This window comes from Momordica charantia (genome assembly GCF_013281855.1).
Source record: "Momordica charantia cultivar OHB3-1 chromosome 1 unlocalized genomic scaffold, Mcharantia_2.0 BLBB01000001.1, whole genome shotgun sequence".
NCBI classification, from domain to species: Eukaryota; Viridiplantae; Streptophyta; class Magnoliopsida; order Cucurbitales; family Cucurbitaceae; genus Momordica; species Momordica charantia.
The window spans coordinates 23,515,160-23,527,629 of NW_028275157.1; the positions used below are offsets into that span (position 1 = coordinate 23,515,160).

Sequence of the window (12,470 nt, forward strand, 5' to 3'; positions counted from 1 at the left end):
GCTTAGCTTACAGCATAGCGTGTTCACCACCACCCCGGCTGGCTGGTGCATTGGCCTTACAGTAATAGGGCCGAGAAGTATGACCCTTCGATTAGAACGTCCCATATCTCGTGACACGCGGAGCGTGACATTTCCTTTTAGTTAGTCCGTCTAACTTCTCACAAAAAAATGCATTATTTATCAAGAAAGTACCATTCAAATCGAGCTTTTGCACATTTTTGTTAATCCATGAACAAGATCTCTCTCGACACATAGATCCATGGATCCACACATCTCAATCGGAAAAGAATCAATTGAAAAAGAAAGAATTAGAATTGATCGATATATTTCTCTCGAAACAAACGAAAAGGAAACGAAAGACGAAATATAAATCATTCAAATTTTCATTCTCTATAATGTAATATATAAGTATGTCGTATTTGGATAAATGTGGGCCAACTTAAGATCAAATAAATTACAAGGTAAAATAAATCACTGAGTAGGAATTTGATTAAAATAGACGATGAAAATAAAAATCGATAAATAATTAGGTAACAAATACAAATAGGAAATACTCAAATGGTAAATTTTCAATTTCGAGATTATTCTTTTTCTTTTTTATTTTTTAATAAATTTAAAGAGTTTCAAATATAGCGGGTTCTTATAAAGGTTTCAAACGTAGACGTTGATAAAAATGTCAATAACCCAATTTTATGGAGACGTTAATGAAAATATCAATAAAATGTTGATGTCAATAGATATTTATAAAAAATCATAAAAATAAAAATTTCACAAAAAATAGTTAAATTAACAAATAAGTATTTCCATATTTTTAAATAAGTGAAAAGTCACATTTAATAATATTATGTCTATATTAATGATATCTTTTAATATTTCAATGATGTATATATATTTTTTAATATTATTAAAATGTCTCCTTACCCAAAGTTAAATTCATGAATATATGAAAATGTTGGTACGTGCACATAAATTTAGTACTTATTATTATTATTAATTAATTCAGTACCTATTATTTTTAGAAAGAAAAAGAGAAGAAGAAATAGAGTACCTTCTTATACATTTTAAGAAATTTGATTGATTGGTCAACGAAAATAAGAAGAGATTTGATTGGAAGTAGTTCGTTGTCAACCCAGTCAAGAACCAATAGTTTATTTTCGTTTATTTTTCTTCTTTTTTTTTTTATTTGGACAAGAAACAAAAACCCTTCGGTAATAATGGCACATAAAAGCAAAATTTTAATTCCGACTTTTTCTCATTCGTACGTTATTTTTAATAAAAATTAAACTAATTTCGTACCTGTTTAAAAATTAAATACTACTTTTAGTTTTGCTTCCTTTTAATTGGTATACTTTTTATTTCGTAGCATTTGACTCAATAATTTTTTTTAGAAATAGTGGTAAATTTATATTAAAATTTTATTATGTTGTTCATAAAATTTTAATTAAAATTTGACAAATATAAAAAAAATTATCAAATTTTAAAAGTATAAAACCAAAATAGACCTTTCAAAAGTATATATAAAAAATGAAAAGTACACATTAAACGTTTTGAAAGTATATGCACCAAAATTAATCAAAACTACGAATACATAGATCAAAATAGTATTTAAATTGCCCTATTTTTATATATGACATTTTATTTTTAAAGTATACATAATATATACTTTAAAGGATAATCAAAATTAACCAAAACTAAAACTACAGTATTTAAATCAAGATTGCATTTAAAAAAAAAATTTAAACCCAGATCAAGGATTCAAACATAAAATAACTAAAATAGTATAAATTTTCATCCAAATAAATATTATACTTTCTAAAAATGTTAGAAATGTAATTTAAAAAATTTTGCTGATGCAATAAATAAAAAAATGTATCTCAGAAAAAAGAAAAGAATGAAAATGAAAAAAAGGAGGAGAACACAAGATAAAATTAAATTAGTTTAACGCTTTAATTTACGATTTATTATAAAATTTTCTCCTGCCCAAAGCTGAAAGCCATTGTGTTAAAAGTTTTTTCTTAAATTCCAATTCCAAAATCCAAACTCTTCGCTGTAAAATAAAAAAAATAGAAGAATTTGATTGAAAAGCCTTCGGGTTGTGCTAGAATTGGACAATTCTGAACGTTGAATTGGAAATTCGGAAGACATAAAAACCATTAACGCAGCGCCCGCCCATCGAATTCTGCACGCGTTTCTCACTCGTCAAAAACGGAGTCTCTCTCTGTGTCTGAATTTCTTGGCCACCGGGCGGAGGATTTGTCCTTGACCCATCTCCATTTCTCCTCAAATTCTTTGCGTAACGCCGGAGAGATCCATTTTTTTTAACATTTTCCCTCGATTTTCCGGCCGCCGGACACGGGATCCCGTCCAAGACAATCGCCGGAAGTGATGGTTGGGGTAAAGGGTCTGAGATACAGATGGGGTTTGATGGTGGGGGCTCTCGTCGCCATTTTTGTTGCTGTAGCTATGACTTCCAGAACCGCCCCCATGATTTCGCTCTTTGGCCTCACCAATAAGCCCTGCCATTGTGCCCATGTACGTTTCTTTGAACCTTAAGTTGTCTCTCTGGTTATGCCTGATTGCTGAGAAACTTAGATATTAACGAAACCCCGCTGTAGACTTCTCATCTAAGCTCAGCACTTCACTGCATTTTTCAAGTTTTCTTTGAATTGAAACCTCATTCTCTATTGTCTTCTTGTCCTCTGTTGGGCTGCTGAAACTGAGAGTTATGTTAATCAGGATAATTTGGAAATTTGGTTCGGATTGATTGATACTTGATGCAATTTTAGGTTTCTGGCTTTGAATTCTGGAACTGATATCTTCTATCTTCCACTAGTGAAAATGAGATTTCATTCATTTAATTTGTTTGCCTCTTAATGCACAGGATGCCATCAAGTACAGCGGTATTGTGGAGGATTGTTGTTGTGATTATGAAACTGTAGATCGATTAAATGAGGAAGTGATGCATCCGGCCCTTCAGGAGCTTGTTAAAACTCCATTCTTTCGCTATTTCAAGGTTTGCTTATGTTCCATAGGCTGATTCTGACGAACTGACGCTATATGTATCTTGTTGTATTTTGGACCTAAACCTCAATTTGAAAGAAACCCTTCTGCATTACTTTATGAAATGAAGCTGTCATAATCTAGAAGCAAAGATAGGATATTGAAAGTCAAGAATTTGATTTCAATCTCGAGATAGAATTCTCAATCCAATATTCTCTGGTGTCAAGGGTTTATTTATTTAGGATTGGAATGAAATGATTCTCTCTTCGCTGCAATGCACTAGCATTGAGGTGAGGGATTGAGAGGAATTCTTTTGTTTGTAATTTCTCAGTCTACAAGAACTTCATGATACATGAGAATATTTTGAAATTTAGAATCAATGTGGTATATAGTTTGTTGTGTTTAATACATTCATACTGCATATTGTAATATACTCATACTTTTTGTTATATGCAAATCTAGCTTGCTGACATGCCAGTTGCCAATGCTTGATCATCACAGGTTAAGTTGTGGTGTGATTGTCCCTTCTGGCCTGATGACGGTATGTGCCGATTGCGAGATTGTAGTGTTTGTGAATGCCCAGATAACGAGTTCCCTGAGTTATTTAAGAAGCCTCCTATCCTTTCATCCGAGGCCTTTGTTTGTCAAGAGGGAAAGCCCCAGGCCACTGTGGATCGTACTTTAGATCGTAAAGCTTTCAAAGGTTGGACTGAAATAGACAACCCCTGGACCAATGAGGATGAGACAGATAATGGTGTGTTATATCAAAACAAACCCTTCAGTGAAAACATTGGTTATTATGTTGTTTGGTCTCTTATTTGTGTTCAATTGATCTATTTTTACCAGCTGAGATGACATACGTAAACCTTCAATTGAACCCTGAACGCTACACTGGATACACTGGTCCATCTGCTCGAAGGATTTGGGATGCTATCTATTCAGAGAACTGCCCAAAATGTAACATCTCGTCCTCCCTCTCTCTCTCTCTCTATGTAGCTTTTTATTTATGTTTTCATCGATCAGTCTGTCTCAAACATACATTTATGACAAAATATACTCAAAATCTTTAGAGTGGAAGAGTAAAGAATAGGGACTATGAATTCTGGAATTTATACTAACTGATAACTTAGCATAGCAGAGAATCTGCTTAAAAGTACTACAAAACGATCCCTCTTTTTCTCTTTAGAGTAGCATTTTTCTGTTATGGTCTCCAATTAGAACAACTGTGGCGGGTTATCAAGATCTGTTAATCAAATGTGTAATAAACCTTCCCTTATAGGATTCCTGATCTAAATCGACACTTACGTTCTGTTGATGATTTCTTGAAATTTAACCTACTTCACATTTCATCCCTGTTACAAATTTTTGCTTCTGGATTCTGTTCATTTGACGTTTGTTATTATAAAATATGATATATTAGTGTAATGATTTTGTGGTTTATAGATCTATAAAAGGACTTCTGGAGTTATATGAATATTGTATCATTTCAATCATGGACTCTATCTTATTTATTCCATAAATCCTGTCTGATATTTTAAGATCTTTTTATTTGTTTTCTTCTTCCAGATCCATCAGAGGAGTTATGCCAAGAGGAAAGAATATTGTACAAAATGATATCTGGTCTACATTCCTCTATTTCAGTCCATATAGCTGCCGATTATCTAATTGACGAGGCCAAAAATTTGGTACAGTTTCTATTTAGTGCAACTTCCCAACTGCCATGGTTGTTATAGTCTCCAGTAATTTGAAGTATTTTCCTTTGCTTTACAGTGGGGTCAAAATCTTACTTTACTGTACGATCGTGTCCTAAGATATCCAGATCGTGTCAGAAACTTGTACTTCACGTACCTCTTTGTTCTCCGAGCTGTTACGAAAGTGAGTAGGAACTCTGGTGGGCAATAATGGATATATATCTTTCTTAATTGTTGTTAATTCATTGGTATTGTATATATTTATGCTGCTGTAAATTTAATGCATCCACTGTTGGTTGCATTCTCATTGCGGATGCATATACAGGCCACGGAGTACTTGGAGCATGCCGAGTATGATACCGGTAATTTGAACGAAGACCTGAAGACACAATCCTTGATGAAACAGCTGCTTTTCAATTCTAAATTACGAGCTGCTTGCCCCCTTCCATTTGATGAAGCCAAGTTATGGAAAGGTCAAAAAGGACCAGAAGTGAAGCAGCAAATACAAAATCAATTCAGAAACATCAGGTTACTTATTTTAGGCCACACCCAATTTCCTTTAATGAAATGCTATGCAAGTAGTAACTCTCTTCTCTTATGTCATGCAGTGCACTGATGGATTGCGTCGGATGCGAGAAATGTCGACTTTGGGGAAAGCTTCAGGTTCTTGGTCTTGGTACTGCATTGAAGATCCTCTTTTCTGGTGATGGTCAGGAACACTTGGATCTGGATGTAAGTAATTCTGCATCAACTTCGATATCTTTTCATCTTCTTTCTATGTTCTGAGAAGTCCTGGATTCTTTGGATCGAATTTGACATATTGAAACCAAAACTTGTAACATTTGATTGACAAGTAGAGTAGTCCTTTTGAACTTCTAGATGAACCATCTTCATGCTTCAACTTCTAGCTTGTTGCTGCACCGATGCTGGCGTTGTTTTGGAACATTTGTGATGTTTTCTTCTCAATTTTGACAAGTGTTGTCTAAAACTGCTGCTTTACATTGAGTGATTGACTATTAATAAAGCCGAGACTAACAGTCTTATTTACTTCATTTCCCTGGGTTGCAGTTGCAAAGGAATGAAGTAATTGCCCTCGTGAACCTACTCAATCGGCTATCGGAATCTGTCAAATTTGTTCATGAAGTCGGTCCATCAGTTGAAACCACAATGGAACAACAAAATGATGCTCCCACCACAGAAAGTTGCCCATTTCATAGAATGTGGGCATCCATATTTAGTAACTAGCCTAAACTTATAAGTTAAAATCTTTGTAACCGAGGAAAATGTTACATTTTTCACCTCCTAGCAAAAATATGTATCTCACAGCCACGAATAACTTAGTCGGGGGGGGGGGGGGGGGGGCCTTACAATAGTTGTAGCAGCAAAAACGTTGGAGCCATGAGGAAGATACAATTGTTGTAAAATGGATTTTGAAGAATGTAAGATAGTAACCCTTCACAGAGTATCATCGCCCTTCACATTTTTCTCTTTTGTTCTTCGTTATCATTGATTCAGTTTGATTTCAATTGCTAGTGTCCTTGATTCAATTGGTTCGGTCTAAGGAGGAACCGATTTGATCCGTTCCATTTACTTTGCACCAACCAAACAAATAAATGCTCATTGCAATGCAAATTGAATGTATAAAAGCATAAAAATATTTTGTTTGATCAACTGTTTTCATAACCTGAGTGTACAGATAGTTGGTTTCATAGAGCATCTGCCTATATATATCAGACTATCAATTCTGTCTATGAGCATTTTTCCCTTGCAGAACGGAAGAATTCATCAGATGCCGAAGTCGTATAAGCAGTATAGAATATATTTACTGCCTGCAAAAACAAATGTTCTGAAATGTAATGCCAGAAGTAACAGAATTGCTAACTCAAAAAAATATGTTTGCACTGGAAACAATTGTCATGGTCTAATATCAGATAGCTGGATGTTTAATTCATCAAGTACGCTATAAAACATTTCGAAGCATTCATCATGAGTTTGTTCAGCAGACGAGAGATGTAAACTTGGATACCTTCAATGAGTTTAAAGCATGCAGCATGATGGACGTTTAGGAAATTAATATTCTACGAGTTTCTTTAATAATCAAATATTATAGGGTCGGCGCAAGTTGGTCAAAACACACGGTTATTATTAGAAGAAAGAAAGAAAAAACGATTGCCCATATGAGATTAAAAGCTACAAAGAGGTCAGTAAATGATGACCTAAGCAATTCCTGAGATGCATATGATATTAGTACCTAGCGGGATTTCTTTTGACGTTTGCTAGGCTTCATTGTCTCCTTTCTTGAATCATCAGGTGCTTTTAATTCAATATATGGCTGCAAAACATATCAAGACACAACAACAAGTCAAAAAATTCAAATTAAATCGTTGAATTTTCTAATATGTAAAAAAATTTCTCAAATCCTGTATATTAATTACCATAGTAAAAATTGCGTTTATGTTCAATTCAAATATCTCAACCAGCCGTACAAATATGGATTCAACAGATAAAATATTTTATGTATGGCTAATTGCTACCTAAGGCCATGTTCCTTAATCTCTTATTATCCTAAGATATGACTACCAGAAATAAACTACCAACCAAAAACCAGATTAGTAGATTATACTCCATGTGACCTTGTGGAAAGGGAAACACAGTATATAATTGAATGTTATAAATCTGGAATCACATCAAAGTTTATAGTATATAAATATGCTCAAGTTACATTAAGAGAACATATTTTATTATGATCGGGTTTTCGATTGTGAAATTTGGCTGTCTTAGAAGGCAACTGAAAAGACCAAGCAATATGATAGAATAGGCTGAAAGAAAATTAAACAATTTCAAATTTTTGGAGTAAGTGGAAGGCAATGGAAAGAAAATTTCAAAACTAAATACCACAACTTGGAGAATGGGGGCTTAAACTCAAACTGCTAGTTATGGCAGCATAGAACATGACTGGGAAACAGTAGGAGTCCAATAAATATCGTTGCTCAAACTAAGAAAATGTCAGCAGTTTGAGTATTCAAACATCTTGGTAATATAACTGTCACAAGAAAAAACATCGAGACACAAGAAATATAAGGCCAAATTTCGTACCTCGTCCCATTTTCTTTGAAGCTCAAGAAGCTCTTGGCAGTATGCAAGACACTCGGCGTGATATGCAGCAGCTAGTTCTTTTATCAAGGCCTTCCGTTTAATGATGCCAATCACTTAAAAAAAAATGTTGATCAGTTTAATTTAGATCCATGGAACAGGAGAATTTTAAGAAGCAACACATATTAAAACATTTATAACAATATCTTGCTCTACCATTCCCATTAGGAATGGATCAACCTTACTTCATCATTATCTTATACAAAGTTTTGTGGAAACTATAATGGCTTAATTCTGTATAGCTCCAGAAAGTGACAAGTCCAGAGATTGAAAAATACTTTCACAACCTAGATATCCAAGTGCAGTAATTGGAGTTTGTCGTGGGAAGCCAATTAATGTAATAAACCAACGAAACAGGAACAAGGTTCTTGAAAGTACGAAACCCGTTAGTCGGGAGTTACGATCGGAACCACTAAGCCGTACTAAATCCAATACCAGAGAAACCCAACAAAAAGAAACCGCTAAGAATCAAGAAATCAAGATGGAAAAAGAAATATTACTTCGACTGGGATCAAAAGGAGGCGGGGGCGGGGGCGGTGGCGGAGGTGCAGAATCGACCTCGAGCGGAGGCGGAGATTGAGATTGGGGTTGTTGTGGTTCATCGGCCATGGATGCGTCTCGAGAGGCAAAGGGTAGTGGAAAAAAGGCTCAATCTGTGATGTGGGGCAAGCCCTTCATAAAAGGACCCGTCTTTGGTATTTGGTATTTGGTATTTGGGCAAATGACAGAGGAGCGTCGTCGTCTCCAAAACCCCAAATTGGGTTTCTTTGTTACTGTGCGTTGCCTTGGAATTGGAATTTGGAAGAGGAATCATATTCAATGGCATCGTAATTCCCTATTTATTTGCTTCTCTCCCCATAAATCTTCTCTCTGCTTCGCCTTCCACATAAACACAACACATCAATCAAAATCCCTTTGGGCTTTCCCTACACAAAAACTACTCAAAAAGAGAGAATTTCAAATTTTTTATAGAAAGAAGGTAATGAAATAAACTAAACAAAACTCAGTTTATTGTTACATCAAAAAGTCAAATAGGGGTACAATTGTCCCAAATACTCGATGTTCCTTCATTGTTTTTGTCGTCAGGGTGTGAGCCGCTCGATTTTGATCTCTACAGATATGATCAAATGACACAACTCTCAAGAAGAGCTTCCTCTACTTACCATATTGTTTGGGGGAAAGAATACCCTGGACACGTGGAGGACAGTCATTGGTACCCCAAGGTGACCATGAGTCATGCCCCAGCTCGGACCGCCGAGATCACCACCACTAGCGTTGACAGATGCTGAGTATGAGGGCCGAGGTGAACCTGGCCGAGGTCCGACCTACCGGGAAGCTCGGTGGGGGCCGATGTGAGCTACTGTCAGCGGCGTGATTCTCGGGTGTAACTGTCGGTCCCGAGATTACCGGGTGTAACCGACGGTCCCGAGATTACCGGGTGTAACCGTCGCGAGATTAGCGGGACTACCACCCATAAGTAGAGGACCTCACTCCGCGATCAGGTATGATGATTTCTGAACTCGAACTAAACTGGGAAACCGACCTATACTGACTTGATCGTCGGAGTGCTCATCTTTTGTGCAGGTCCGCCCAAGTATTCAGATCGGTCCGGAGGCCGAGTTCGAGCTGCAATCTGAAATACACTGTTGTGCATATCCTTGCATAAACACATATGATTTGGTATACCGCAGGCGAGGCGCTCTCTCATATAACGGAATCCAGAGTCACGTCCTTCGTATGGACAAATATCATATGTCGCTTTGGTATACCGCATGTCATTGTGACAGACAATGGGAAGCAGTTTGACAACGCCAAGTTCAAAGACTTTTGCAGCAAGCTTGGCATAAGTCACCTTAGCTCGTCCCCCGCACACCCGCAAGCAAACGGGCAGGTAGAGGCAGTGAACAAGATCATCAAGCGAGGCATCAAACTTAGACTGGACTCCAAGAAAGGCAGGTGGGTCGAGGAGCTACCAGAGGTTCTATGGTCGTACCGGACCACCCAAAGAGAATCAACGGGTGAGACCCCGTTCTCCCTGGCCTTCGGCTCCGAAGCTGTAGTCCCGGTTGAGATCGGCGTGCCATCTGACAGAGTAGAGCATTACGAGCCTACAGCAAATGAGGAAGAGCTGCTCCTCAACCTCGACTTGTTGGAAGAAAGAAGAGCAATGGCTCAGCTGCGTCTGGCGGAATATCAGGGCAGAATGGCCAGACATTACAACGCCCGCGTTCGACCTCGGACCTTCCAGGTCGGACACCTGGTCTTAAGGAGGGTCCAAACCCATGTGGGTGCCCTTGACCCGACTTGGGAGGGGCCGTTTGAAGTCAAGGGAATAATCCGACCTGGGACGTACATGTTGGCCAATCTGAAAGGAGACGTCCTCGCGCACCCATGGAACGCGGAGCACCTGAAGCGTTATTATCCTTGAAATGCCGAAATGGTTTCTCAATGGATTTGTAAAAACTGTTTCAATCGGAAATGTGATGATTTAATTTCATGATTCCGAGTTCGACCAGAAATTAAATGGGGGCCACTGATACGAATCCATTTGTGACCAATTACATATATCAAAGGAGCAATTATTACAAGAAAGGCAAGGAAGATTCAAGAGGCTTTCACACTACACCTTCAAAAGCTTGTTAATGCACAAGAACCAACAAAGAGTTTTGAGCCCGAATTTATTCATAATGTTACTTCAATGAGTCAAGAAGAGAATGGAGCAAAGATGGCATGGGAAAAGTTGTCTATTTTGAGAGATGACACGGAGGACAAAAAAAGTGTGCAGATTCGTGAACAGGTGCTTTTGCAGATTGCACCTCTTTGGAGTTTGTGAAGTCAAAAGTTGTCAAACCATATCCAAATGTGAAGCGCCTCCTACAGCACATAGATAAGACCATTTGAAGCATGACTACGTTTTCTGATCCGCATTTAAGTGTCTAGAATGATGTGCAATCCAGTTTTAATTTGCATGTCTTATTTTCTACAATTTGCATTAAGTAGTATTTTGAAAAACTTTTGGTGTTCTTATGTTGAACGACCATTTGGCCTATTTAAAGGCTTGTAATGCTCTTGTTATGGAAAACTTAAGATTAAAACATATTGAAATTCAAGAACTTTTGTTCCTTAACACTTTTGGTGTTGCTTCTTTCAAATCTTGCTTTAGGTTTGATGTTAAACCGATTCATTGGATTAGTCTCGATCAAGCTAATTCTGGAGTGAGTCGTCTTAGGATCTAGGAGTGATCATCGTAGATTCTAAGTCCGATCTAAGAGTGATTCATCTTCTAACCTTACTCTTGGTTGGAATCATTCGGTAAGTTAGTCGTTTTTGTGAATGTTTGCAAGGATCCTAGAAGGACCTCTAGCTTTGTAAACACGAGCAACCTTGGCGCTTATCATTCCATGGACTCCCACACGATCACATTCCAGCAGTCGGTTAAAGTTCAATCCTCCAAAACCTAAGGGTACGAGGTGCGATGCCAAAACCACTGATGAACTTAAAATTCAAACCTTCAAGGTGAAGGGACAATGTGAAAAGTTCAAAATGATCAAGCCTTTGAACTTGAGGGTACGAGGTGCGATATGAAGAACAGCTACGGACTTAGGATTTTAGTCTTTTAACGTTTTTTAAGTTGAGGGTGCAATGGTAAAAAATCCAGAGTTGGTACAATGTATTGAATACTAGACAGAGATTCGAATTCAAAATTTTCAAGTATTTTTGAAGGCGCGACCTCAAAAGTATGAGGTGCGAGGTGACATTGGCTTTAGCTTAAAGAAAAAGCAAAGAAATGAAGGCAACAAAGTAAAAACAAATGGGAGCTTCTTTATTGAATGGAGAGCAGAGCCAAGGCTTATAGATCTTGCAGCTCTGCCCTGACACTTACAAACAAAAAAAAGAGAAGAGAAGAAAGACAACGAAAAACCTCTTGAAGGGTGGTCGCCTAAGAGCCTGCTTGAGGAGCGCCCTCTTGAGTGTTGCCGACCTGATCCTCTTCGAGGTCGGAGTAGCCAAGTCCAGATCCTCTTCAGCTTCTCCTCCTTCGCTTCAAGCGCCTGGAGCATGTCGTCCTTCTCCTTGAGGAGTTGGAACTTCTCCTTCTCCAAGCCCTTGGTGATAGCATGGGCAGCTCGGAGCTGGGCCTTGCGTCTGTCATCTTCTTTCTTCAGCAGCTCGGCCTTGGTCTCCACCTCGGCCTTCAAAATTTCCACCTCAGAGTGAGCCTTCAGCAGCTCATCCTTCATGCAGCTCATCCTTCATGGTGGAGGAAGCAGCCTCCAAGGCAGCAGAGAACTCCTCTTTCTCCCTCGCTGCCAGAACTTCCCTCCCATCCAGCTCAGCCTTTACAGCCAGAGCCGATTGAATGGAAGCAACAAACGCCTGAGGAAAAACACCAAGAAGAAAATTAGACCGAGCTACCTGTTAGGTAAATTGATCAAAAATGGAGACACCAGTCTTACCTCGGCGGCGTAGTCGATGGTCCTCTGCAGAACGGACCCTGGGTCACTTACAAATTTGGACGCCCTCCTTAGGTAGCGGTCCAAACTTGCAGCCGAGATGCGGGACACCTGGTCCCTCACCCCAGAACTTGACGGCTCAACTCTGAACCGTGCCGTCACGTCGGACGTC

General features: G+C 38.2%; 2 protein-coding genes across 2 annotated transcripts; one reads left to right on the forward strand and one right to left on the reverse strand.

Annotated features, from left to right (window-relative positions):
• The first annotated feature begins 2,066 nt into the window (after positions 1-2,066).
• On the forward strand, positions 2,067-6,171 carry LOC111015771 (endoplasmic reticulum oxidoreductin-2). The gene is made up of 9 exons (XM_022290919.2): positions 2,067-2,532; positions 2,882-3,013; positions 3,502-3,754; positions 3,847-3,957; positions 4,567-4,685; positions 4,771-4,875; positions 5,017-5,219; positions 5,300-5,423; positions 5,760-6,171. The coding sequence occupies exons 1-9, from the start codon at positions 2,386-2,388 to the stop codon at positions 5,934-5,936; spliced, it is 1,371 nt and encodes a 456-aa protein (XP_022146611.1). The 5' UTR covers positions 2,067-2,385; the 3' UTR covers positions 5,937-6,171.
• A 140-nt stretch (positions 6,172-6,311) lies between these two features.
• Positions 6,312-8,774, reverse strand: LOC111015772 (uncharacterized). The gene is made up of 4 exons (XM_088124998.1): positions 8,345-8,774; positions 7,788-7,900; positions 6,943-7,023; positions 6,312-6,520 (listed from the first exon to the last, which is right to left on the reverse strand). Exons 1-3 carry the CDS (start codon positions 8,451-8,453, stop codon positions 6,943-6,945), a joined length of 303 nt encoding a protein of 100 aa, XP_087981124.1. The 5' UTR covers positions 8,454-8,774; the 3' UTR covers positions 6,312-6,520.
• Between the last annotated feature and the right edge of the window lie 3,696 nt (positions 8,775-12,470).

Coding starts and splice junctions, on each gene's coding strand:
- LOC111015771 (XM_022290919.2), top strand. CDS start 2,386: ATGGTTGGGGTAAAGGGTCTGAGATACAGATGGGGTTTGATGGTGGGG. Junction 2,533..2,881: donor AGCCCTGCCATTGTGCCCAT/GTACGTTTCTTT, acceptor CTTAATGCACAG/GATGCCATCAAGTACAGCGG. Junction 3,014..3,501: donor CATTCTTTCGCTATTTCAAG/GTTTGCTTATGT, acceptor TGATCATCACAG/GTTAAGTTGTGGTGTGATTG.
- LOC111015772 (XM_088124998.1), bottom strand. CDS start 8,453: ATGGCCGATGAACCACAACAACCCCAATCTCAATCTCCGCCTCCGCTC. Junction 7,901..8,344: donor TCCTTTTGATCCCAGTCGAA/GTAATATTTCTT, acceptor TTTTTTTTTAAG/TGATTGGCATCATTAAACGG. Junction 7,024..7,787: donor TTCAAAGAAAATGGGACGAG/GTACGAAATTTG, acceptor TATGTTTTGCAG/CCATATATTGAATTAAAAGC.